We start from the raw sequence: 27494 nt of genomic DNA, 5'->3' as shown, positions 1-27494 counted from the left end.
TCAGCTGCTGCTCACTGCACAGCGCCAGCACCAGCCGGGACTCACCCGCAGCTCCATGCTTGTGCCCGGCTCGACTCCTCCATCCTCGGAGAAGAGGCAGGTACGTGCCACCTGTCAGAGACTGGGGAGGCGGGTGCGGAGGTCGGTGCCGTTTGAGGCTGAGAAACTGAGGTGTCAACGACAGCCTGGGCAGCATGGGCACTAGAAATGTAGGGCGAGTGCCAGCTGCGCGGAGGAGCTCCAGCTGTGGATGCCAGTTGTGTGTGGGGGCCTGCCAGCTGACAGCTCAGGGCGCCAGGAAGAGCCATCTGTGTGCTGATCAGTGTGTTCTAGAGAAAGGCTGCTTCCGCAGGTCCAGGTCTCTGTGCCCTGTGGCTTGAGTGACACCTGGACACTGACAACCCTCTTCCCACGTGGGCGTGCAGCTCGCTTACTCCCTCCTCTTAAAGCTCCCCCGGGGGGGCTGTCCGTGGTCAGTTTGCCAAAGGGGTGGGGGTGGGGGTGGGGGCAGCAGTTAAGTGGAAGGGGAGATTTTCCACCAATCCCAACCCAGTAAGAGGCATCTTTGAAATTCTCACCAATCCCAAACCAGAAGCAGGCACCGGTGCTCCAAGGCAAGTAACTTATACTTAACAGCCAAGGGGAGCCCTGGCGCAACGCACTCTAGCTATCCTCTGAGGACTGAACATCTCCCTCCCCATCTGGCTGCTTTTAGAATGGGGCTGAGTTGGAGATTGCGGTGATGCTCACCTCCGCAGGCATGGGCATGAGAAGGTCCCCCAAGTCCGACCCGTCGGTGAAGTGGAGGAAAGGAGAGCTGGTTGGGCTGGGGCTGGGGCATCCCCCACTCCTCTGATGCTACAGATGCATACCAAACCGGGGTCAGAATGAGGACTGGAATGAGGGCCGGGAAGAGGGCGTCCTGTGAAGTGCATCATCAGAACCCGAGCTGAGTCAGTAGCCTCCGCTGAGACAGGGTGGAGGCACCATCCTGGGTCCTCCCAGTCCTCGGGGAGAGCCATCAGGAAACAGGAGAAACAGACTGGGAGCAGACAGGAGCACCGAGGCCCAAGAGGTTAAGAATCCTGCTCCTTCCGCTGTGACCCTGCCCAGCCCGGCTCCGTGGCCCTGGAATCCTGCGCACTCCTACAGGTAGAGTGGAACCACCCCAGGGCAGCTCGGTCTTCTCCTGGTAAGCTGGGGGAAGCTGCACTTGCCAAATGGGCCTGGACCTTGTCTGCTGGGTGGACTGGACCCCTGGAAATATAGCAAGCCTCGTTTGCCCTTGTCCCTTATGGGACATGGACCAGCTCAGAAACCATGGGGCTGTTCTCTGGCATTAGAACAGAGCACTCTGTTCTAATGGGGTGCTGGGGTGGCCTGGAGGCCCATTTCTCCCCAGGAAGGCTCACCTGGTAGGTGCTACTACAAATACTACCACTAATTATAATAATAAGTAGGAGTATTCAATGTAATAATAATTATTATTTATTGAACTCTTACTATGTGTCAGGAAATTTACAAATATTATTTTATTTAATCCTCACAACTGTGAGGTAGTATAGCATTATTGTTATAATTTTTCCTCCTGTTTTACAGATTAAATAAAAGGTTCAGACAGCTTAAGTGCCTTGCCCACTGTCTCAGAGCCAATAAAAGAGAAAGAACTAGAATACAAGCCCAGGCCTAAAAGTCCATTTTCAGAGTTTGAACTCAAAACCTGAGAGCTGGTCCTGCCTGCTTCTCACTATCTGTGCCCTTGAACAAGCTGCTTTCCATCTCCAGGTCTTCTCTATTTCAAAATTAAAGGAGTTGGACCAGCACTGAGGCTTTTTCCTCTTCTCTAATTCTGTGACTGACACCTCTTTCTCCATATTTTTGCCTCAATTCCACCCCCATCCCTCTACCCTCTTTCCAGTTGTTTCCCCTTGAATCTCCCTTCTGTTCCACTTCAAAATGCCTCCCTTCAAAGAGTCCTCGTAGGATCTCCTTGCCTGGTACTGGCTCATCAGGGCTGCCCCTCAAGCTCTGGAGGGACTGCCACTGCCCCTTTAATTCTCCCCCAGCTTGGAATGCAAGTGAGTTGAGCTAGCCATCTCTGTGAGGTCAGATAAGATACTATATATATCAGAGTCGGTAACCTGAGCTCCGGATTACCCAGCCCGAGTCAGACTCCAGCCTCTGGGCTCTCCACTGCGCTCCCTGCCCTGCTGGGGAAGGAGAAGCCCCAGATCCCGTCCAGTGCCCCCGGACACAGGTCAGTAGCTGCCCCTTTAGTATCTGAGCTTCACAGGGCGGCTGTCCAGAGGGCCTTGGACTGTCTGTTTGGGGGAGCCCTGTCTGTTTTGGGCAGCAGGTGAAAAGCCACCCCCACTGGGCCTGGTGGGTGCTGTGGGCAAGAGGGAAGGCTCAGAGGCCCAAGAACAGAGGAAAGATGAGGCGCTAGAAGAGAGGGAGAAAGACTGGGGCTCTCCCCTGGGGAGGAGGTACCGGGAGAGTGCCTTTCTACCAGGAGAAGTGTATGGAAAAGAGCATTTAAGGATACCCATACCGCCCGGGGGCCCATTTCTTTGCCTTTTCTTGGAAGTACAGAGATGCCCACCCTCTCCCAACCCCAAATCATGAGACGCTATCCAGAGCCCACTCGCTTCTTCTCTACAGTCAAGATTCTTGTTCTAAATTTCCAGTCTATTTATCTTACCGCTTTGCCCCTCTCCCAGCCCTTGGGCAACTACTAGGAGCAAGACAGACAGAGATGGACCCAAAATCCCTGGGATGACCCCCTGCCAAGGCATGCAAGACGATTAGGCAGTAACCTGGTGGATCACTGGGTGCCAGCCCCTGAGACACAGAGCTGCTAGTGAGGCCCCTGGGGGCCTGAGAGGAGTACACAGAGCTCCTAGGTGGATGTGAGCACAAGTGTCCCCCACCCCAATCCTCCACTCTACCTGCATCCTCCACACCTGCCAGGACATCCTTCTACCCAGGAGTTGACACCTGTGCCCAGGCAGTGCGAGCAGCCAGGAGCGAGGGCCAGAGAGTGTAGACGAAGGGAGGCAGGGCCTCTCCCTCAGCCCACTTCACCCTTCAAGGTCAGCTTATCAGCAGTGCCTCATTCCGATGTTGTTAGCAAGCAGCTTTGGGAAGCTCTGAGGTCACCACTGTGGAGGTTCCCAAGCACCTGGCAAGACTGGCTGGGACTCCCCACTCACCTGTCCTGGACACCTGGGTAGGAGGTTAGGAACTGAACCCTGTTAAGGTGTGCCTCTGAAACCCAGCTAGAGGCCTTTTGTCCAGGCAGCCGCAAGGCCACGGAAGCCGGCATACCTTCACCCCAGAGAGCAGAGCGGATCTGGGCAGAGAGGGGCCATGCAGGCTGCTGGGATGTGGGTCATTACGGATCCCTTACCCTGGGGGCCAGGAGGGCCTGGGATTCCTGGGAAGCAAGTCCCTCCCCTGGCGGGGCAGGTTAGGGCACTCTCCACGTGAGTGACAGGAAATGACAGTGGCTGACACTAGGGGGTTGGCTGCCCCAAGGGGACAGGGTTCATTTTAACCCCTGCCTCACCTAGCCTGGGTGCCTTAGGGAGTGGCCCAAGCTGGAGCAAGGGTAGGAGGCTGGAGTCCATGTCCATAACAAGCCTTGGGCCAAGGGCCCTGGCTGGGGCTAGATGCTGATGCCAAGGGACACGCAGGAGCTTGGCACTCTGGGTGAAATGGAGGCCTCCTGGTCCATCTCGCGGCAGATCAGTATTGTACTGGGGCTCAGGTTGCACTTGGCTTCGCTTTCATTTGCCTGCAGTGGAAACTCGGAAGGGCTGTCCCTGTGGGAGTCTGTACCTGCTGTGCTGTTGCCTAGACAGTGGAAGCCTGGGTCCCCCACCCCACACCAGCTCTGGGAGAGGCCAAGGAAGTGTGAAGTGGGGGGCTTGGCTTCAGGGTGGCTGTTAGTGGACAGAGCACAAGTCCCAGGCCAGCTGTGCCACTGCTCCCAGCATGGCCTTGGGAAACCCACGTCACTTCCACAAACTCTGGTTTCCTCATCTGCGAACGCGCGTCGTTACAGCACCAACTGCTTAGGGCAAGTGTGAGGATTAAGTGAGTTAATATCCGGTGTCCCAGAAGTCTTAGTGCAGTTTAAATCACTTGAGAAATATGAATGCTAAACGCTTCATTTAAATATTTCATTATTTAAATATCTTGTCTATTTTTTAAATTTTGAATAAAAATATTATTTCAATTTACTGTAAAAAACTAAATCTTCAAATGATGTTTGTAAGTTTAAGGCAGTTGTTGTTCCAAAAGAAGTGAAGCTTAGAGCCGGCCCTGAGGGCCTAGCGGTTCAACTTCGGCGCACTCCGCTTCAGCGGCCCGGGTTCAGGTCCCAGGTGCGGAAACACACCACTCGTCTGTAGTTGTGATGCTGTGGTGGCTCACATAGAAGAACTAGAAGGACTTACAACTGGAATATACAACTATGTACCGGGGCTTTGGGGAGGGGGGAAAAAAAGAGAGAAAGAGAGAGAAGAAGATTGGCAACAGATGTTAGCTCAGGACAAATTTTTCCCAGTAAAAAAAAAAAAAAAGAATTAAAGCTTAAAACTGCGCTAAGACTTTGGGGACACCCTGTATGAAGCGCACTTAGAAGATTGCCAGGCATGGTGCTCTTCTGGCTGTCTGAGTGTTGGAGGTGAGCCTGCTGAGGAGAAGGCATGGGAAGCTGCATGGGAAGCACTCAGCATGGGGCCTGGTCCAGAGGTGTTCAACATCTGCCAGCGAACGCAATGTCTACTTGGCTCGCATACCCTTTCAGGAAGCTGCATGCTCTGTGCAGAGGATGCTGCTGCAACCCCCAAGATGGGCAGCTGAGCAAAGTGAGGGGACTCAGGCAGAGAAAGGGCAGAGTGGAGGCACTTCTGTGAAGGTGGCACGGAGGAAGAGCTTGGCAGGTGGACTGCCCCTACTGTCCGAGGTGGCAGGCACCTGGGGAGGTGCCGCCTGGAGCCACATGCCTGTACTTGCCAGCTCTGGGTAAACAGTGAAAGGAGCAGGGCAGTAGGGGCCCCACACTAGGCAGGGAGGGGGACAGGGGAATCCCAGCCAATCGGCTTGCCTCCCACTGCCCCATGAAAGGGCCATTCAGTTCAGGCCGTTCCTGTGGCAACAAGGAGACTCGCAGCCATGTGAGTGCCCGTCCTGTCCCTGTCTTGCGCAGCAAGGCTACGTACGGCCGGGTCCCTAGCCTGCTCTGCCACCCATGGTGCATTCTGCAGCCTCCAGGGATAGCTATGCCAGGTAATGCCAGGGGGTGCCAACCCACGCTGTCTGCTCACCTGGAAGGTGCTGGCACTTTTCTCAAGAGGGAAACTGGCGGTTGGGGGCGGGGACAGGCATGCTCAAGGCCTCAGCCCCAATAGGGACCCTCTCCCCAGACATGGGAACTGTAAGCCAGATGTCAGCACCGGGAGCCAGCTTCCAGGGGGCTGTTAGTGATGGCATGACCCCCCAGGGCTGCTGCAAAGAGGGGAGATCTGTCGGTTGCCTGCCAGATTGAAGGAGGAGAGTAGGGATTTAGAAGCCCTGCTGGGATTCTGTGGGCCAGAAGGTGTGGCTCCACCTCCAGGCCCAACTCTTCCCAGGGCTACTTGTGGGCCGTCCCAGAGCTGTCTGTCCCTGTCTGCCGTACCTTGTTTGGCCTCAGCACTTCTGCGTCATCAGCAGGGCCAGGAGAGGTCATGAGCTTGGGGCACTGCCTGCAGAATACCAATTCCCTGGGAGCCTTAGTGGGGGAGGGAGGAGAGAGCCCTGGGGAGGAGGTATGAGCTCATACCCTGGAGAGGGGTCATATCTGATTGGCTGCCGGGTGTCCCAGAGCCCAGCTCCTGAGACCTGGAGTCTCTGACTTTGAATTATTGATGGAGTTCTCCAAAGTGAAATAGAGCATAGAGCAGGACTGGTCCCACGCCCCCGTCCCCTGTGCCTCTGTCTGTCTCTCCCCTGGCCTCCCTCAGCCTTCACACTCTTCCTTCTCTGTACCCCAGAAAGCTAAGCAAATGGAAGGAAAGCTCGTCCTTTCCCCCAACCCTGCATGAGGTCTTCCTCCGTAACTATTTCCTAGAAAGAGGTGCAAGTTGTGCTAGAGGTGGGAGCACAGTGGGCAAGGGAGTGTACAAGAAGGTAGGGGGTTCCCCGGCCAGCTGGGAAAAGGGCAGACAGTACATGTGGACCAGGCCTTTCTGATGCCAGGCTGCACTGAAAGCTGCTGGAGGTCTCTGGCAGGGTCTAGAAGTTTTGTTCTCGGGCCTATATGGAAGTTGCCACCCATTGATCTCCCACCCCTGCACCTATCCCAAGCTTTGCATGGACTGAATTTCTAGAGCTCTCTGCCAAGGCCTCAGCATTTGGGGCTTGGCACCAGCTCCTCTCTGCCCTAATGGGCTGGGCTGCCGGCGTAGGGCAGGCTGTGGGCTGCCCAAGCCACTGACTGCTGAACAGCTAGATTCTGCCCACTGCCCGCTCATCCACTCATCTCTGTGGGGGCTGCGGAGGGAAGCCTGGCGCCCAGGGCTGAAGTCAGAGGCTGGCCAGACCAGCAGACAGCCAGCCCCAACGTTATTATAGGCCTATGAAGGGAGAAGCCCGGCTGCCTGGCAGGGGCTGGGGGAGGAGATAATAACTGCTGTCATTGTTGAGGGCTTTCACATGTTGTTATCTCATTGCTTCCTTGCAGCAACCCTGTGAGGTAGGATCATAATGACCATTATTATACTGATTTTACAGGTGAGGAAATTGGGGCTCAGAGAGGTTAAATGACTAGGGCAACATCTCCCAGCTAGTCAGTCACAGGGCAAGTCAGAACCAGCCCCTGCACACACCACTCTGAGAGCCCTGGATGGCTCTGCCCTCCCTCCCTGCTCCAGGAGCCTCCAAAAGCCCCTGATGGCCCTCAGGAAAGGGGCCTGATCCTCCTTGCTCCTGTCTCCAAAGCACCTTTGCCCTCCAGCTCCACTGTAGATAAAGCCTGCGTGTTTGGGGTGATGGAGGGACATTGGGGGTCCCCAAGGGAGCCTAAATTTGATGTGGAGGGGTAAATCAAGGTAAAGTGGAGAGAGCACTGGCCTGGAAATCTGAAAGACCTGGATTCCAATCCTCGCTCTGCTAGTATGTAACCTTGGGCAAAGTGCTTTTCCCACCTGCAAAACAGAGAAGTTAAAATGGATAACCCTTTAGGGCCCTCAAAACTCCTGAATTCAGAGATTCTGTGTTCTTCCACCAGACCCACCCCAGCTGCAAGGACTGGTGGGGGTGGGGGGACACACGACAACGACGACACAGGGAGGGCTGCCTGCAGTACAGGATTTTAGCCTCTAGGGGGCCGCCTTTGCACAAGTCATTATCACCATGAGCAGTTTGGGATGGTTGTTGGTAGGGGAAGCCCTGGGAGGCCACAGGGCCCTAACTCCACTTAGAACAGAAGGCTTAGCTCAGTGAAGAGGGTGGGTTCTACCACATGAGGATCCCCCACCACAGCAGGTGACTGTGTCCAGGGAAGAACTCTAGGGTTGGGTCTGGAGACGGAAGTCAAGCCCCTTCTCTGCCACATGCTCGCTCACCGCCGCCTCCCCAGAGCCCCCGTTACTTCCTCTCATGAGCTCCTTTTCCTGACCAGGGATCTAACCAAATGCTCCTCAGGTCATTCCAGCTTAGACAGTGTATAATTCCAAAAAGACTCCTGCTCATCCCATAAGTCAGAAGGGAGGGCAGCAGTCTTAACTCTTGAAATGCCCAGAATTTTCACTCCAGGGGCTGAGGGTGGTGGCATCCCCGCAACTCAGGAGTCTCTACAGAAGCTGAGGAGAGGAAGCAGAAGGGGTCTGGATTGGAATACCACATGTCACTTGGAGGGCTGCAGAGGTCGGGCAGTGCCCACTCTCACAGTCAGGTCTTTGAGGGGAGCACTTGGAGCGGCCAGAACGTGCTGAGACTGACTGCCCTGTGTGGTTTACAAAAGCCAGCTCATCTCCTGTGCTCTCACTGAGGTGTGAATGCATGGGTGCGGGCAAACCTGTGTGCAGACCTGCGTGCGGGTGTGTGCGCACATGCATAGGTGTGTTTCTCAGCAGCAGGCCAGCTCTTTGTGGAAGGGGACTGTGTGGTCCCTGGTTGAGATCTAAGGTTCTGGCCAGCTGGGGTTTGAGAGCAGGTACAGTGGGAGCCTGATACCTGGCAGGGCCCTTGACAACTGCTTTCCTTGTCTTTCAGCCCATGAGGCTCCCAGTCCCCACTGAGTGCCGCCCTGAAGGATGTCCCAGCTCTCCTCCACCCTGAAGCGCTACACAGAATCGGCCCACTACACAGATGCCCCTTACGCCAAATCAGGCTATGGCACCTACACTCCCTCTTCCTATGGGGCCAACCTGGCTGCCTCCTTCCTGGAGAAGGAGAAGCTTGGTTTCAAACCGGGCCCCCCCACCAGCTTCCTCACCCGTCCTCGTACCTATGGCCCCTCCTCCCTCCTGGACTATGACCGGGGCCGCCCCCTGCTGAGACCCGACATCATCGGGGGTGGTAAGCGGGCGGAGAGCCAGACTCGGGGCGCTGAGCGGCCTTCAGGGAGTGGACTCAGCGGGGGCAGTGGATTCCCTTATGGAGTGCCCAACAACTCCCTCAGCTACCTACCCATGAATGCCTGCAACCAGGGGGTCACCCTGACCCAGAAGAAGTCGAACAGTCATTCAGACCTGGCCCGAGATTTCTCCAGCCTCCGGACCTCAGACAGCTACCGGATAGACCCTGGAAACCTGGGCCACAGCCCCATGCTGGCCCGCACACGAAAGGAGCTGTGTGCCCTGCAGGGGCTCTACCAGGCAGCCAGCCGCTCTGAATACCTGTCGGACTACCTGGAGAATTATGGTCGCAAGGGCGGTGCACTTCAGGTGCCCATCCAGACCCCTCCCTCACGAGTCCCTGAAGTCCTCAGCCCCACCTACCGACCCAGTGGCCGTTACACTCTGTGGGAGAAGGGCAAGGGCCAGGCCCCTGGGTCCAGCCGCTCCAGCTCCCCAGGGCGAGACACCACGGTGAGTTTGCCCCTTGGGAACTCAGTGATGGGCTGGGGTGGCGGCCACTGATGTAGAAGAGCCAGGTTGAGGGAAGGACTCCCAACCTGAATGATGATGGAAGGCAGAGGTTTTCTTCTTAAACCAGATGGCAGCTGCTCCTGCAGCCTAAGTAGGGAAAGCCAGGGAAGTCATCTTGGCATGACTGGTACCTCGTGACTTGGTGCCTTCCTTGCTCAGGGGCTTTCCCACTCTCCCCAGGAATCCTGCTTCAGGACCTGTGCCCTCGACGATGGGCCGGCATTGCTCTCGGAAATGCTCAGCTACCCCCACATACACTGTGATTCTTACCCTCTACTTTTCCACCCAGCATGCCAGGGTCCCCTGCAGGCCCTGCCCCATCCTGGACTGAACGCCCCCAGACCACCAGTGCTCCCTGTGGTAAGAAAGGCCTCCCTGCTCTGACTGCATCTCTCCTCCTGCTCAGGCTCTGACTTCCCAGCCCAGAGTCCCAGCTTCACATTTGGGCATAAGACATCAGGGGAAGAGGGACTGTCCTCTGATTGACACTGGCTGCCTCCAGGGTATCTGGACAGCAGTACTTCTGTGTCTTTGGAGAAAATGGTGGAGAAATTTTTGTCTAAGGCTTGAGACAATCCAATACCTCTATATTCCAGGCCTGTCTGGGCTGAAATGAGGGAAGAGGCTCTGCTGGAAACAGTAAAGGCTGGCAGGGCCTTGCTGGCATCTAATCCCTGATCACACCTCTCGTGGGGCACTGACTACATTCTGCCTTTTCTGTAGTTATGAGTGTACCCATTAGATGGAGAGCTCTCAGAGGATGAGAAAGAAAGAAATACCTCTAGATCCTTCACCATGTGCCTAGCATAGTGCAGAGTTCAGCTGACCTGCTGATTGCATGGATGAGTGGATGGATGGATGGATGTGTGGATGGCTGAGTGGGTGGGTGGGTGGATGGATGGATGGATGGATGGATGGATGGATGGATGGATGGATGGGTAGACAGACCGACAGGCAAGCATATGGGCAGGAGAGTTGGGTGTTGTGTCTCCTTCATTACCTTATGTACCCTTCCCCTACTCCTAGGACATGTCCCTTTTGGAAACAATGTGCTACAGCAAGAAATGCCACTTAGGGGGTTTGTCGAGACAAATGGAGGAGGGGTGCAGGATGGGGGCAGGACTTTTGGTCCTAGACCTTGAAGGCTGTCATAACTAAAGGTATTGAGAGGACAACTTTGATGACATTACTCAGAGAGTCTTGTCCTTGCTGGGCTGTCTGTGAAGTGCCATGGCAGATACAAAAGCTGATGCCTCCCAGAAAATTCAGACCCTGACAAGGCAGGGTCAGCTACACTGGAGGGCTAGCATAGAAGAGAAGTGGGAGATGACAGAGCTGGCCTGGGAGAGAAATACCTACTCTCAGAGGGACATATGCTTGGGTTGAAGCATGATTCACCTGGACATGTCTGGTGTTGCTCATTTTGGGGGCAATCAGAAAGCGGCTCTCAGGGGAGGGGCTCCCTCCCTTTGCTCAGAAGGGAAGGGTTCTTTATGGTATGCAGTGTTCCCCAAAGAGAGATCTGCAGACTGCCTGTATCAGAATCACCTGTATAGCCTAACAATTCTGAGCCCCACCCAGATCCCCTGAATCAAACTCTCTAGGGATGCTGCCTGGGAATCTGCCCTTGTACTCTTCGGGCCATCTTTAAGCACACTGAGGTTTGAAAACCTCCCTCCACAGACTAAACTGCAGACCCACCCTCAGCCCCAGTCATAAGAGAACAGGGTCTCCTTTACTGAGGGCCAGACTCCTCTGGGACTCTGCCTCCTTCCCACACAGACATATCCCAAACCTCCCTGGAGTCTGCTGCCCTCTATCCCTTCCATAGCGGACACCCCGGCCCCCTCTACCCCCAGGGCCAGGGTGAGGGGGTTTTTGAGAGAGGACCTCAGGGGAGTGGCAGATTGCCCTGGGGCAAACTCAGCCACTCTAACATCCCTCCTTCCCATCCAGAAACAACTCACAACACACTTAAGTAGCCAGTAACACCTACAATTGAGCTAGTGTTTCACTCCAATCTCAGGCTCAAGAAGATCCTGTCAACTGGGAAAGGCCCCTAGCAGGTCAGTGGTGTAAGACCCTGATCTAACCTCACCCCATCTCTCCTCACCACTCTCATCCTCACTGCCTGGAGCTGATTGCATCCTACTGAGGTGAGACCAACCCTGCTCAGGGGGCCTGGACCACTTCTTTTGAAAACCGGGTCCAGATGCTTTTCAGATCTCCGTTTGGGGATCTTCCCTTCTTATTCATTCATTTATGGTGCTCAGCTTCCTAGCAGTGTAACCTCAGAGAAGTTCCTTAACTTCTGAACCTGTTTCCTCTGTGAGATGAGTGCGATCCTAGTGCCCACTTCACAGATTATCGTGAGAAACAAAGGTTGTGCGTGAAAGTGCCCGACACAGAGTAGGGCTTGATAAATGTCTGTCCTCCTTGTCCCCTTCCAGGTGCTTAGGGAGGCAGAGATGTGTGAGCCATGGTCCCTGCCCTCGGTGCACTCACAATTAACTTGGGGAAATACGTTCTTAAAATAGTTGCAATAGGAGGCAGCACTAGGTGTCTTTAAGTGTCATCGGTGGTGAGAAAGGGAGAGGTCATCTGAGGCTGGGATGGGCTGCTGTGACCGCTGGAAGGAAAAATTTGCCTCTTTAACCTTGGACACCTCTCATCTGAGCTGTTTCCTCATCTATAAAAGGGAATGGTCATGCCTGCCCTGCCCACCTCATAGGGATGTCATGAGGCTTAAAGCAAATAATGGATGTGGAGGAATGTGAAACCAGTAAAATACTATGGAATAGTTGGTTTAAACTTAAGGAGGAAAAGGAGATGATAGAAAAAGGGCATTTGGCTGCTGCCTAGAGTGGGGAGAGGCCTGGACTACCCTTGGGGAGGAACAAAGGTGAGAAAGCACATCCCGTGGCAGGGTCCAGCGTGATGTGACTCCTCTGGGGTCCCCTGGGGTCTCTCAGGGTAGCTGACTTGAACTACAGTTGGCTTTCATAAAGGGAGGCCAAAAGCAGGCCCCAAGCAGGGAATAGAACAGTCCTAACCAGACTCACTCCCCTCAATAATAGTAACAGCCAACATGAGCTTGGACTATCACAGACTCAGCTGAGCACAAGTAAAGAACTGGTGGAGGGGGTACATGAATTCTGAATACCCCACTAGGCTTGCATAAGCACCAACAAAATGCCACTCCACAGGGGTGTAGCTCAGCCTAGGATAATGAGGGCTGCCCCAAGGCTCCACCTTCAGTTTAAAATGCAGACACATTGGAGAGGAGGGATGTGATGGTTCAGAAGCAGTTAAAAAAAAAAAAAAAAAGCTTTCACTACCCTCAGTGGGGACTCCAAGCCAGGTCAGGTGGGTTGGGCCTGCAGAGAACCAGGAGCCCAAGCATCCAACCAGGTCATGTCCCCCATCTGCCCCACCTCTCCTGTTCCCTGGGCCTATGGAAGGACAAGCTGTTCCCACTGAGCCCTGCCAGGGCTGTGCTTCAACCCCTACAATCCATCCTAATCCTCCCCTGCTCCACCCCCTCCAGCTGCTCCCTCCCAGCCCTGGCATTCTGCCTGCTGGCCTCAGCCCTGCCCTTGCCCCACCCTACCCTGCCCAAGCCACCCTTTCCTCTCCCCAAGAAGAGTCTGAGTTGGCCCAGGGCCCTCCAGAGCACAGTCACCAGACTGGGTACCTGCTGCTCATTTGCGGGGCCAGGGACTGAGGCTCAGAGCCTGGCCCAGCCTATTCTCCCCACCCAGTCTCTTCCACACCCCTGCCCTCTGCTCCGGGACCTGTTGCTAGGAGCAAAAGGCCTGGGAACCTAGAGGACCTGGGTCATAATTGCCACTGCTGACTCATCTCCCAAAGCCTTGGGCTCCAGCTGTTCAGTGACAGGGAGATGATGTAAGCCAAGGTCATTTGACTTTTCTCTTGGGTGGGACTTTGGACTTGACTGCTGCCCTGCAGTGAGCAGGGGTTACTCCAAAGAGAACAGGTGAGAACACCCTAGAGCTCCTGGTGAGGAGTGTGACCTTCCTCTCTCGTCCCTTGTCTTCTCGCTCTGTTTATTCAGCCACTCAGAACTGCATCCCTGCTGTCTTATTTGTCCAGTTTGGCAGCCTGAGACCCTGGGGCCTGTCCTCAACCACTCAGCCACCCTGAGGAGCCTGAACTTCCTGAGGGCTTGAGTCTATGTTGACAGCCTGGGAAGGTCACTCAGAGGAGACCTTAAGCCAGAGGGGTCCCGTGGCCAGGACCAGGACTAGCTGCTGAGAAAGGGCAGCTGATTTGTGGTCTGTGGTTAGATTCAGCAAGACATCAATGTCTCCATCCCTTGAAGCCTGGCTGTGGGCTGTGACCTGGCTGGTGGCCTTGGTGCTGCCTTACCCAGGCTCCATTTCTCAATCAGTGCCTCCTCCTCCACCCCTACTCCAGGATGTCTTCAGGAGTTAATGTGGTGCTGGGGTGGGGCTGGGCAATGCAGAAGTTAATCCAAGCCTGGCAAAACGTTCCCTGCTGCTGGGGGAGCCGCTCCACTGACCATCAGCTGCAGAAATGAACATCATGTTCAGGGCCCAGGGCCGCACACGTGGCCCCCTGCACCCTCTCACCTCAATGGATCTCTAAAACTGGCGCCCCACACAGAGGTATGAGCAAGAGAGGGGAAGTGTGTGGGCCTCTGGAATCCAGCTGGTTCAGGCCAGACTGCCCTGGGGCTCAAAGGAGTACGAGCTTTTGGCCTCCTGAGTTGGAGTAATGTCAGGAAGCAGAGCTTCCTACAGACGTAGGTAAGGCTGACTGGCCCTCCCTCCCCAAGGGCACTTGTGGGCTGAAAGCCCAACCCCTAACAAGGATTCTGAGCCCCTCCCAGTTCCGTCAGTCAGTCAGGCCACCAGTCTGTCTGTTTGCAGAGGTAACAGCGGGTACTTGCTTGCTGGAGCAGGGCCAATGGCCCTGAGGCATTTGCCTGGGCCTGAGCAGTGTTTCCAAACCCTGGACCATGCTGCCCACCAAGATCTTAGGAAGCAGGATACTCTCAGTCCTGCCCTCAGAGCTAACCCTGACTTTAACTTATTTATGCTCCATCCATGCCAGGAAGGATTTGAGGTGAAAAAAAGTACTTATCCTACCAGGGAGGCAGGCCAAGCGCAGGCTCTGAGAAACAGCAGTCGCAGGCTGCAGGAAGGAGCCCTGCTCAGATCAGCTCAGTGTATCTGAGGCACAGTCACAGAACCAGAGCCGCATTCAGATCCCACAAGACTGCAGCCTTTACCCATTCCACTTCAAGAAAGTGCACTGAGGAGAAAGGGTCTCCTGGGGGCTTGGCGAGTTGAGAACTGAGCCACAGTTCTCTGCTGGTTGTGTCCTGCAGCAGTCAGACCTGCTTGACAAGACTGGACCCTGTGTGAATTCTTTCCCCTCACCTCAGACTTCTCAAAGAGCTCCCATGCAAGAGCCTCCCCCACCTGGGCCTCCCTGCTCCCAGCACCGCCCATAACCTTCTGCATCCCAGGAAAGGGGGAGAGCGTGCTGGCAGAATGCCATGCTATCCCGGGGAGAGAGTACCCACATCGCTGACCTAAGTCACGGGGAGACAGCCAAATGCTCCAGAGGGTGAGTGCCTGTTGGACGGGGCTTCCCGCAGCACGCTTATTCAACATGCACACCCATCTCACCCCACCTCTGAGGCTCCGTGGGACTCCCAGGATGCCCAGCAGAGCCTGGTCCGGCCCCCTTTAGAGATGAGATCAACACATTTATTTAGCTCCCACTAAGAGAACCCACAACCCTGCCCTTGAGGAGGTTTCAGTGTGATAGCACAGTCACACATGAGCTAAGACTATTTACAGAAGTCTCAGAGACACTTATAAAACCAAGATAAACATATTAAGATAAATTAATACAGTGTAAAGTGAATGCTAGTAAACTAAGGGTATGCGGTAATGGGGTGTTTAGAGCTGGGTGGAATTCATTAGAGAAGGCTTTGTGAAAAACTCGAGTTTTGAGCAGAATTCACAAGCAGGTAATTGGTCAGGAGCAGAAGGCCATTCCAGAATCTCCTAGTAGTTGTTAAAAGCTTGAGTTTTGCTCTAAGACAGGTCTGGGTTGAAAGCCCGACACTGTCATTTATTAGCTTTGTGGTCCTGGCAAATCATTTGACCTCTCAGGGCTTAAGGTCCTTCATCTAGAAAACACAGGTAATTGTTACCACGTCACTGTGTTATTATGCAAGTTATTATGCAGTTATAACTGGGATAATATATACAAAGCACTTAGCCAGTGCCTGGCATTTAGTAAGTACTTAATCAATGATAGTTTGGTTGTTTTTTTTTTGTTCCTCCCCAAAGCCCCAGTAGACAGTTGTATATCCTAGTTGTAAGTCGTTCTGGTTCTTCTCTGTGAGCCGCCACCACAGCATGGCAACTGACAGATGGGTGGTGTGGTTCCGTGACCCGGAAGCGAACCAGGGCCGATGAAGTGGTGAGAGCATTGAACTTTAACCACTAGGCCATCAGGGCTGGCTCGACAGTTTTGTTGTTTAAGTGAGAGAAGGGCAAGTGCTGGAGCAGAGAAATAAGAGCAGGTTGGTTGGCAGCAAGGATCGGAGAAGAGGAAGGGTGGTGACAATGGAAGGAGCCTCTGGATAGACAGCCTCACAGACAGGCCTACTTGAGGCTTCTGGACTAGAAGCAAGTCAGGTGCTCTAGGTGTCTCAGGGCAGAAGAGTGATGTGACCAAATGCAAAAGCTTTGCTGCAGACAGTGTAGGACTGGCTGGAAAGGGTGTGGCTAGCAAGACAGAAGCGTGGAGAAAAAAGCTGTCGCAGTTTGTCCAGGTTCCAAGTTTGGTCACCCGGCGAGGACAGTGATTGTGGGGATCACCCCTCCTAACTTATCACCAAGTGGAAGGCCCTGCAGCTCCTGCCTCCTGCCCACTCCTCCCACCAGCACTGCTGGAACACACGCGGGCAACCGTCTGTGCTCCCGTCTCGTTGGCATGAAAATGCTGTTTTGTGGGTGGCCTAGGGTACAGCCATACATGTGTCCTGGACACATTCCCCATGTGGCTGTGGTCGTGTGTGCAGTGCACGTGTACATGTGGGGATGAGCATGCCAAGAGGAACAGAAGGAGGCCACAGATGAGTAACAGCACACGCTGCTGCCTCTCAGAGTATTTTTAAATGCTAAAAATACTGGCTAAAAATAGCCAGCAAGCTCCAAACAAGATACTTTCTCTAGGCAGATTCTGTGTGGGTCCCTGATAGGCGAGGGGGGTGGAGCATCAGAAATAAAACTCTAAGACCTCTGATCTGCAGGCACTGCTGCCCTGAGGGTCAGAGGAGCAGGCTCCCCCCACACCAGCTGAACACCTATTTCCCCACCGTGGTGGTACTTTCTCCCAGCCTCCCAAAAACAATCAAAAATTGAGATTCTGTGAGAGGTAGAGTTGGGTAATTGGGTAGAAGAGGCCGCAAAATGTTCTTCCCTGGGGCCAAAAGGGACAGCGACCTATTGTACATTATAAAATGTGAGCATTGCCTCTCTTGATAATGGGCCAAACTAGGAGCGGAGAGAGGAAGGGAGTTCAGTCCCGAGGCCGGGACTCTATCCTCCAGACCTGGGCCCGTGGACCCTCAGGGACTGGGTGGATGTTGGGCTCCACGAGGGCCCGAGGGCCCCCGAATGCTGTACAAAAGTTTGCGCGTAAGTGCATTTTTCCCTAAAGAGAGCACAGCACTTTCATCAGGTTCTCAAATGATCTGCAGCCTCCAAAAAAAGAGGAATTGTCTGCTGCCTTGGGGAAGCTCACCCGGCTGACACTCGGTCTTGGGGACGTGTCCTCTGCGGGCCTCAAAGACAATTTCTCCTTAGTCCCGACCCCGAGGCGGGTCCAGGGCTCCGCGCTCCCGTCCCTCCCCCGGGGGCTGCAGGTCTCCGCGGCGGCCGGGCCGGGCCGGGGTCACTAAGTTGGGGGCGGACCGGGCGGGGGCGGGCCCGCGGGAGGCGCGGAGGCGGGCGGGGCAGGGGCCTCGCTAGGGTCCGCCCGCGGCGCCCGGGGGCGGGGCCGAGGCGGGGGGTGTGGCCGGGGCCCTGGCCCCGCCCCGGCGCTGACGTCGCGGGGCCCGAGGCGCCGGCTGGGCTGCCAGTCTGCCCGACCGCGAGAGCCGGTGCCGGGGCGGTTGGCGGCGCGCGCCGGGGAGGTCGAGGCGAAGGGGCGCGCTGTCGGCCGGAGCGGTTACCGCCGGGCGCCGCGGACGGTGTCCTGTGGCGGCCTTGCCGGCTTCGGCGTCCGGGCTGTGGGACCGCGCGGTACTCCCCGCGCCCCCTTTGCCAACGTTAAGCGTGGGGCCGAGCCCGCCGCCCGCCCCCCAGCATGCGCACCTCGTACACCGTGACCCTGCCCGAGGAGCCCCCCGCCGCCCCCTTTCCCGCCCTCGCCAAGGAGCTGCGGCCGCGCTCCCCTCTCTCCCCTTCCCTGCTGCTCTCCACCTTCGTGGGGCTCCTGGTCAACAAAGCCAAGGTACGCGGGGCCCTTTGCTGGGAGCCCCCGCCGAGGGCCTAGGGTTCCGCCTCCTCTCCGGGACGCCCCCGTCCGCCGCGCGCCCGCGGCCGGGGGACCGATTCTTCCCAGCCCCCACCCCTCCTTTCCCAGGGTCTCCCGGCAAGGAATGCCCCCTCCCCAGGTGATCTCACGCTTACTCGCGGCCTCCTCCCCTTGTTGAGGTCCTGTCCCCTGAGTCTCCCTTTCCCCCCTCCCTTCCGTGACCCCTGCACCAGGTGGCTCTTGGGCTCTTAATTCCTGGCACCTATCAGGACAGGTGCAGAAAAGCGTAACCTTGACTGGTTCTCCGGGTGTGAGGGGACGGGCGGCATGCTGGCCTCTGCGGGGGTGATTCCTCCAAGGCCTAACCCAGCAAGAAAGGCTGGTCAGCAAGGGGCCTCACTGATCCCAAAGGGCACTCTCCCAAAGGGTTGGTAACAGGGGTCCTTTCACCCTGTAAAGGGCAGAGGAGTTGCAGACAGGTGAAAGAGGGCAACTTCCCTTTTCTTTCCAGCCCTCCCCAGTTCGGCTAAGTGGACACTGGATCCGTCAAATGAAGTAGCCACCCCAGAGTCATGCTGGGGCTGAAGGCTGGGCAGTGCCCCCTTGGGGAAGGGAGAAGGGGCCAGAGCTTGACAGACCTTATGTAACAGGCACCAGCTCCCGTGTTGGCAGTGCATGCACTGCCCCTTGCCAGGGCCACACCAGGCTCCTTGGCTGCAGCTGGGACTCATGGCTGAACCTCAAGGCACAGGTGAAATAAGCAGGATAAGCCTTTGCCTGGATTCTTGAGTGTGAAGACACAAACCTCATCAGCCTTTCTTATTTGGCCCATATACCCAGGTGTTTCCTCTGCATTAACCCAGAGCCGGCTTTTCCTAAGCCCCTGCTCCTTCACTGGGAGGTGAAGGCTGTCTATTTACTGACTGGAGGTGGTATCTACTTTCTAGGACAGTGGTTGCTACTAAGTCAAAATTAGGTTTGCTGATAGCTAATTTTAAGGAAGTTCTTGATCCAAAATCTCAACTCCTTCCACATGAGTTCCAGCATATCAGCTGGCGTCATTTTCTTCTTTCCTGGTGAGAGGCTGGCTATGCAAGGTCTCTCCCAACTTCTCCAGTTCTAGCCTCTGCCTGTCAGCCTGAGGTAGGATTGTTTTCCCTGTAAGAAAGGTCACTCCTGGGACATTTTGTTTCTCTCTGGAATGGAAAGTGCTGATTTTCCCTGGAGCTCCTGATTTCCTATTCATGGCAGAAGAATATCTGGCTGGGCATAGAACAGCCCTCCTCCCCCCACCCTTCCCACCCCCTGACTCCTGTGATTCAGCCACCTTCTACACAGAGCGCTTAGAAATTGGCAAGTAGTTTCAAGCTCGGGAAATTTTAGACAAAGGCAGGACCCCTCCACTCCGCCCCCCAAAAAACTAAGAGAGGGTCTTAGCGATGCTGTAAAAGAACCTCCCACATCTCTCTACCCACCAGGCCATTAGTAGGGTTAGATCCTCAGGAATAGTAACTGTAGATGACATGTTCTTCTTGACCCTGAGTCTGCTGGGTCAGAGTGGAAAGTGTCAACACCATGGGAGGGCCTCAGTAGGAAGATGCCTCCCGTTCCCCATTCCCCTGCCCCCACTAGGGCTGCATGACTACTGTCCCAGCTGAGGGCTCCCTTTGGTGCATGTTGACATGATCACCAGCGCTAGAATGCTTTGCTTCTACAGCCTGTTTAGACAGATGTTGTCTGAGGCACAGGGTAAGAACTAATAAAACACTGCCAAAAATAGGTGTAAAAGTGGGTATTCGGGGGTTGGGGGGAAGAGTGGGTATTCTGTTGTGGGCAGGCTTTAACGTTTAGTTCCAAATGGGCAACATGGAGACTTCAGTGTTTTTGTTGGGCCCCAGGGGAGTCCTTCTCCAGGTCTACCTAGTAATGCTGATAAGGTCTTTGTCTAGGGAATTATCTCTGTTGTGGCCCCCTTACTGGAACATCAGGGTTTAGACTATCAGAAAGGGAAGATTTCAGTTTTGTGTTTGAGGCCATATACTGGTAGCCCAGCCGAGTTCTTGAAGGATGCTTATACCCCACCTGCTGCCGATAGGCTTTTCTCTCTAGCTGCAGGTGGAAACCAGCTTTCTCTTCTGTGTGTATTTACTTCCCTAGCTGTTAGTGTTAGACCTGATAGCTGGCAAGGAGGGAGCATCTTACTTGTGGGATCGGCATGGCGATTCCTGAGAAAAGCCCTCCTTCAGCCTGCCTCCCCCACCCCCCACCCCCCCACCCCTGAGCTGACAGCCTCAGAGGCTGTCAGCACACGGCATGAGTAATTTTAGCTGAGTTATTTCAGGCTCCTCTTCTGATCAGGGTTGAGCTGGCCTCACACATGCCCCAGCCAGTGTTGTTCCAGAGTTGCCTGCTCCTGGGTCCCCTCCTCGAGAAAGGAGGTGGCAGGCTCACCTGCAGACTGCTTCTTTAACCCTTTGAGCCAAAAGGTTTTCTGACTCCTTGGAGGTAGGGCCAGGATTAGCCAAGAGACCTGGTCAGACAATGCTCTGAGTCCTCGACCTAGCACCTGTTCCTCTCCAGCCCCCTCACCAGCCTCCACAATAGGGCCAAGAGCAAGAATGGCTCTTCAGCCAGGTGCTTACGTCTGCTTGGCTGCAATCTGCCATCACAAGGATTCCCAACCAGTGGCCAGTCAGGATGTTGAAACCTGAGCCAGGCAGGGAGGATGCTCCCAGGCTTTAATCAGCCTCAGGAGCTGAGCTCAGCTGGAAGGAATTCCACCTGTCTCTGGCACTTCAGAATGGCAGGCCGACCTGAGTTTTTCCCAGCTGAGGACCTAAACTCAGTTAAGATGTTTTGTCGTTGAACTTTTCAAGAACTCCTTGAAGTGCCTATTGTGACAGCTGCTTTACATATTGGACATCTAGGGGTACAAATATAGGTCATTTGAGATAGTGTCTGGATTTGGGACCTGAAATTTCTTGTAGCCAGGAGTCAAATATGTTCCCAAATATATGAATTCCTAGATTCTAGTTCTAATCTCTGGTTCCCAGAATGGCAGAGAATGAAGAGTAACATAAAGAGGGGGGGAAATACATAGTCAATGAAAGAAAGCAAAGCCCTGGAGAATATTTTTGTTCTGTGTTGGAAATATCAGGCATTCCTCAACCATCTTTCCTACAAGAAATGTAGATTCAAGTTGGAGAGAGAATTATACATGTGGCCTGATGCTCATGGCTCCAACTGGCAGAAAGTTGCATGAGAGAGCCTAGCACAGGCCCATCCTCTTTGCCTTCAGCCTTATATGCCCTATGTTCTTTGCTTACAGAATTCCAAGAGCGCCCAGGGTCTGGCTGGTCTTCGAAACCTTGGGAACACGGTGAGTTCTTAGCAGCTCACATCTTTCCTGAGGCCACCTCCTAGTATCTCAACTGGAACAATCTAACCAGAGTCCCCTCCTGGCTCCGGCTAACTCCCTACCCTCTGGGCCAGTTGGTACCTGCCCTTCCTGATTGGTGTTTTACAGAATTGCTGGGCTCTGCCTCACCCATGCCCCCAGCAGGAAGCACTGCTGAAGGGGAGTTGCCTTAACTGTCAGCTCCTTTGCTGGATGCTTCTCCTCAAGGATATCCATCACGTCCCACCCACATCTGTCCAGCTCACCCACAGCCTTTTGTACACCCCTATAGTAAATAACCAATCACGTCACCTGTGCCAGCATTGGGAATTTGCTTCACTTTGCCCCTTTCACTTAAAAAAAGAGGAACTTGGGAGGATTCATTTCTGGGGTAGATGAACAGGAGGGCCTTTGGTACTAAGTAAATAGAGATGCCAGACAGGGGTCTCTCTTCACCTACTGATTGTCTGGATTGTTTCTTGCAGTGCTTCATGAACTCCATTCTGCAGTGCCTGAGCAACACCCGGGAGTTGAGAGATTATTGCCTCCAGAGGCTCTATATGCGGGATCTCAGCCACAGCAGCAATGCACACACAGCCCTCATGGAAGGTGAGGAGCCCTCCATGGGCACGGTCCTGCTTCCCCTTTGGACACTTTCCCTCTATGGTACTGATAGTTGTGTTTAAATGTACCTCTCTCATTTCTTTCTTTAGCTTCTTTTTGTTGGGATTCTAGTTTCAGAGTTTCTTACAGAAAATGTCTCACCTGTCCTCCACACCCCCTCTCTACCCTCTCCTTTTAACAGAGTTTGCAAAACTAATCCAGACCATATGGACTTCTTCCCCCCATGACGTGGTGAGCCCATCTGAGTTCAAGACCCAGATCCAGAGATATGCTCCGCGCTTCGTTGGCTACAAGTAAGGGCCTTGCAGACATGGCCTCTGCAGGGTGGGTGGCAGCAACAGCAGGTTCTTGAGATAAAAGATATTGCTCACTCTCTTTCCTTTGTGTTCAGTCAGCAGGATGCTCAGGAGTTTCTTCGCTTTCTTCTGGATGGGCTCCACAATGAGGTGAACCGAGTAACAGTGAGGCCAAAGTCCAACGCTGAGAACCTCGATCATCTTCCGTAAGTCTGAGGAGAATGCTGTTCACATTTTGAACTTGAATTTTTCACCTGCCTCTTTGGGGGTAATGATTTGGGAAGAATTTTAAATACTAAGGATTTAGATTGATTGACACTTAAACTTATCATAGTTTGAGTTCTGACCCAATTGTCTTCCTGTCTCTGGTTCCTAGTGATGATGAGAAAGGGCGACAGATGTGGAGGAAATATCTAGAACGGGAAGACAGTCGGATTGGGGGTGAGTGCATGAATGGGGGGAATGCCTTTTTTCCCTTCCCTGCTTTTGCCTGAACAGAACATGGAAAGCCCTAAGAATCATTCTCCCAGGGAACCCTCTTTCTGCCCAGTGTCCCACAAACTGAGGCAGGAGCAGGGAGGAAGGAGACACTGTGTAGAAGACCACGTGCTCACTTCCCTGTGTTGAAGCATCGCATGTCCATCTCTCCCCAGATCTCTTTGTTGGGCAACTAAAGAGCTCCCTGACGTGTACTGACTGTGGTTACTGTTCCACAGTCTTTGACCCCTTCTGGGACCTCTCCCTGCCCATCGCTAAGGTACGAAACCCTGCTGCCCCACTTCTGAAACTTGAACTCTTACCTTTTCATCTCGTTGACCTCTGACGCCTACTTTTTCCTCTCCCAGCGAGGTTATCCTGAGGTGACTTTAATGGACTGCATGAGGCTCTTCACCAAAGAGGATGTGCTTGATGGCGATGAAAAGCCCGTAAGTCACCCTTTTGTAACAGCAGTTTCCAAGAGACCTCTCTGGGGAAGATGCCCTCACCAGCAGATCCAGCCCAGGCCCATTGACTTCTCCCACAGTCCGTTCTAGCTCTGTCTGTCATGTCTTTCAGACATGCTGTCGCTGCCGAGCCAGAAAACGATGTATAAAGAAGTTCTCCATCCAGAGGTTCCCAAAGATCTTGGTGCTCCGTATCCTTAAACAATCCATCAAAGCAGGGCCTTCACTCTAGACAGTGACTGATGACAAGGGGCCAGGAGGTGAGGGCAAACGGAGTAAGAAAAAAGGAAACTTGATCGACTTCCCTTTTCTCGTTTGCTCCTCTGCTTCTGGAGAAGCGCAGTTGCCCTCTTAGGACTCGGTCTCCTTTTCTTTGACTCTGTTCTTGCTGCCCTGTCTGTCCTTGACTCACATCAATACCAGACCTGAAGCGCTTCTCAGAATCCAGGATACGAACCAGCAAGCTCACAACATTTGTGAATTTCCCCCTAAGAGACCTGGACTTGAGAGAATTTGCCTCAGAAAACACCAGTGAGTATTTCTCAGCTGGAAGAGCGGAAACAAGGCACGAGTGTCCAGGATAGAGATGGGGGGCTGAGAGGTAGAGGGGCGCTGCTGAAGAGTGAGTGAGGCAAGTTGGGACTAGAGGCAGGAGGAGGAGGGAGCACAGGGCACAGAATGCCTCGGGCTTGAAATCTTGTATCTCCTCCTCAGACCATGCTGTTTACAGCCTGTATGCTGTGTCCAATCACTCCGGGACCACCATGGGCGGCCATTATACAGCCTACTGCCGGAGTCCAGTGACGGGCGAATGGCACACTTTCAATGACTCCAGGTGAGACAGAGGCCTCAGACAGGGCTCCTGGCTGTCAGTCCCTCACCCGCCTCTATGGCTTCCACCTTGACTGGACAGAAAAGGTCAGAGCGAAAAGCCGTGTAACACGTGTGAGTCAGCTTCCATTTGAAGACTCTAGAGGACAGCAGAAGAGGTTGGCCTTGGGTGTGTAATAGAGGGACTAGAGATGGGCCCCACACTCCCTCAGCCGCTTAGTGTCCCAATGGCCCCCTCTCTGGGCTCTGACTTCTCCCTGCTCTCTCCACAGCGTCACACCCATGTCCTCCAGCCAAGTGCGCACCAGCGACGCCTATTTGCTCTTCTACGAATTGGCCAGTCCACCATCCCGCATGTAGCAGCGAGGAGCTACATCCCTTTTTCCCTTCCCCATGGTGGCCCCACACCCTAAGTTTTTTTTTAAAACGACAAAAAAAAAAAACCTGACAAATAAGAGAAAAATGAACTAAAGCTGCCGAGCAGGAGTTGCTGCAGCCTGGTCAGAGTCTGGAGTGGGGAGCCAGCTGCTCCCGAGCCGCGCCTGGCGGGGAAGATCGACAGGACCCGGAGACCGGAGCCGGCACAGTGCCCCTCGGCTTCTCTTGTTTGCAATTTTAAGCTTGTGGTTTTTTCCTGTGTGTAATAAACAACAGCGGTCTGTGGGGAGAAGATCTCCTCCACTGGCCGCCAGCTCTGGCCCCGCTCCTCCCGGGAAGACGGCGCCCTCTGGAGCCTGCTGGGAGGATCGCTGCCTGGAGCACCGGCGCCAGAGCCTGGCGCCCTGTCTTCACCTGGACCCTGCTCACTGGTCCAGAAGCAAGAAAAACACCCATGAGCCAAGAGCCCTCTTAACGCTGCTAACTCCAGGGGGACAGACTAGGGGACATCTTTGAAAAAAGCTGTTTTTGGTTTTTAAAAGCCCAACTTTTTTTTTTAATTACCATAACTGAAGTTTTCAGACTGGTGATGCTCTCCTTCACACCTCTTCACAGCTGGGACATTGTGCTGGTCTTTTTTTTTTTTTTTTAATTCTTCAGATACAACTTTTCTAATGCTAGCCCCCAGTGGTGCTAGGTGGGTGTTGGCCAGGCCCCAAGCACAGCCACAGTAGACCTGGGATCTAACCAGTTTTTGTTCGTTTCTTAATGTTTTGGATGGAATCTAGTTGCCTCCAAGAATTGTGCCTTATAGCATTTGGGGACCAGGGGGTAACTGTCCCTCCCTGAAATATCCCTCAGCCTCTTCCCTTTTCCCCAGGGCCGTGTTCAAACCGGCTGGGGGAGATGGGGGCCATGCCCTTAGCCCCTGGCTTGTCTGCATTGCAGTGAGGGGAAGAGGAGATGAGCTGAAAGGAGATTTCTTATGGTAGTGTTTCAAGTTTTTCCTGCCCACTTCCTCCACCCCACCCCTGGTCTACTCCCCAGCTGTTTGAAGGATAGCACAAGCCCCTCATCCCTAGAGCTTCTCTCACCTTTAATTTATTCCCTCAACATGCTTTTTCTCCCTGACGTTCCCTGCCCCCCACCTTCTCAGAGCCTCCTAGACATAGGCCCTTTGGACCGAGTTTCTCAGGGATGCCCATGCCACCCCTCAGCTCCTCTTGGCCTCGGTCTTCAGTCCTGCCCTAGGAACTGGAGCCCGGGTGTCTGGGGACATCTTGCCTCTGCCGTATGTTTCTTTCCCATGGGCTTGATTTTGCCCTAACCATTTGGACAAAACTCTGTGCTGTCCCGGAGAGTAAAACTGTTCAGCACCAAGGCACGTAACCCTGTGCGTGGAGCTCTTTGCACCCACACAGCTGGCCTGGGTTGTGCCCCTTGGAGCCTGGCACTTTCCAGTGCTCCCAGGAGGAGGCATCAGAGAAAGACACCCCAAGTTTAACTGGCCTGACACCCTTCTCCAGGGAAGACCTGTGAACCTGAGCCAAAGGGCTGGTGTCACTTGTTTACTGTGTAAGCAAGAGTAGAAGAATGTCTAATGTACAATGGAACCTTGTACAGAATAAATAATAGCCTTGAGAAACAAGTTGGTAAGTGATGGAGTCTTGATTTGGGAGGGGTTTGAACCCAGGAAGAGCTCCTAGCATGTTGAGGGCCAAATATTTTACTGCTTCAACCAGATTGTCAATTTCAAGTTCTGGAAATTTTACCCACTTTTTAGTTTAAACTTTTCAAGTATATAAAAAAGTTGACATAGTACACGTTTTGAACACCATATTTTTCATCTGGATTCACTGGTTATTAACATTTTGCCACATTTGTATATATTTTATTATTTTGGGCAAAACATTTAGGGGTGAAGTGTCATGTCACCATTTCTAAATACCTCAGCATGCATCTCCTGAGAATAAGGACATTCTCCCACATAACCTCAACGCTATCTTCACACCTAAGAAAATTAGCATATCTAATAGACTAAAATATCTAATTTATTTAAATGGACTGCTTTTTAACTGCTGGTGTGGGTACTCTGTTGGTTCTCTTTTGACACACGTGGGTCCCCATACAGACCTATGACAAGCTACAACAGGTCTCCAGCAGAGGCCGAATACAGCAGTTTGCTCCTAGAGCAGACAGGCTATACCTGGATATGGAGTGATCGAGACTTGGTCCTTGATAAACAAAACATCTCAACTTGCCCCACTAATACCTACAAACAGCTGCCCGGAAGTTAAAGGTTTTGTTCTCTAAAGTGCTTTTTTCAGGACACCCACAGATTTAACCCCTTAAAGAGATGGCCTCTTTGGGGCACTCAGGGACTCGTCTCCTTTGGTTTTATCTTTTAATTCTTAGTACTGTTCGGATTTTCCATTTCTGCCGCAGATCTTAGAACCTGGGAAGCTGAAGTCTCCCCAATTGAGCTGGAGTGTTTTGTGGTGACTTTTCCTAACTGCCGTCCCTGCTCCAGACACTGCTGAGACAGCGGCGCCTGCTATCCAACTCACCTCGCGGGGTGAGACAGTAGTGGGGGCATTTTTTCTGGGCATTTTCCAAGAGTGGAAAAGAGGGATTGAAAACAACGGTGACTCAAACCCTGGGATCTCTCTCTGGCCTGCCCTGGGAGTGGCCCGACCCAGGGTAAGATTTAAATGCTGATGAGTTCGTTCAAACCACAGGTGAACAGGATCACCTTCAAAATGGAAACATCAGGCTCACAGCAAAGTGGATGGGTAAGCCCCAAATAAATGTAAGTTGCTCTCTCTCCTTTGACTAGTTTTTCACTGGAGGTAGAAGCCACCTGTGCGTTTCTGCTGTCTTCCCCTGGGGAACAGACGGACTGTAGGTAACGTCGAGGGCAGGGCTCAGCCTACTCCACCCTTGCTCTCAGGTCTCCCTTCTGTACTTAGCCCATGGTTCCTCTCATCCCCATGGCAACAAGTTCCAGTGCTACACAGATCCCAAACACAATCTGTCCCCATGTTTCTTCATCCATCAGCTTTGCCTCCTAGCAACTGGGATTTTTCCCCCATTCTTTGCTTGCGTTCCAGCAGGCCTCTCCCTGGGGGAGGTGCTCCCCCTGCAGCTGTTCTTACGTGACCTTGAACAAGAACCTCTCTCTTTCTGGGCCCTAGTGCCTCATCTGTGAATTAAGGAGATTGGAGTATTGGACCTTGAAGGTCTCAGCTCAAGTGTTCTCATTCTAAGTCACTTTTTCTCTGAATACGAGCCTCAAGTCCTGGGTTAGATAGGACTACGTGCTTCTGGTTCCCTGGTT

At 53.7% G+C, this 27494-nt stretch overlaps 1 protein-coding gene across 5 annotated transcripts; it reads left to right on the top strand.

Annotated features, from left to right (window-relative positions):
- USP2 (ubiquitin specific peptidase 2) lies at positions 1 to 24259 on the top strand. Of its 5 annotated transcripts, none has more exons than XM_014785046.2 (14): positions 1 to 100; positions 8263 to 9080; positions 9321 to 9500; positions 21016 to 21066; positions 21570 to 21693; positions 21890 to 22001; positions 22100 to 22210; positions 22381 to 22445; positions 22658 to 22761; positions 22850 to 22930; positions 23061 to 23139; positions 23372 to 23479; positions 23663 to 23783; positions 24052 to 24259. In XM_014785046.2, exons 2-14 carry the CDS (start codon positions 8304 to 8306, stop codon positions 24137 to 24139), a joined length of 2001 nt encoding a protein of 666 aa, XP_014640532.2. In that variant the 5' UTR covers positions 1 to 100; positions 8263 to 8303; the 3' UTR covers positions 24140 to 24259. The 5 variants fall into 5 exon arrangements, with proteins under 5 accessions (XP_014640532.2, XP_014640533.2, XP_087289944.1 ...); XM_014785047.2 differs by lacking the exon at positions 1 to 100 and adding an exon at positions 630 to 1152; XM_087433818.1 differs by lacking the exon at positions 1 to 100 and adding an exon at positions 630 to 1192.
- Positions 24260 to 27494: the final 3235 nt, after the last annotated feature.

This window comes from Ceratotherium simum, chromosome 7 (genome assembly GCF_057802395.1).
Source record: "Ceratotherium simum simum isolate JZ-2026a chromosome 7, ASM5780239v1, whole genome shotgun sequence".
Taxonomy (NCBI): domain Eukaryota; kingdom Metazoa; phylum Chordata; class Mammalia; order Perissodactyla; family Rhinocerotidae; genus Ceratotherium; species Ceratotherium simum.
This window is presented reverse-complemented; position numbering and strand designations above follow the sequence as displayed.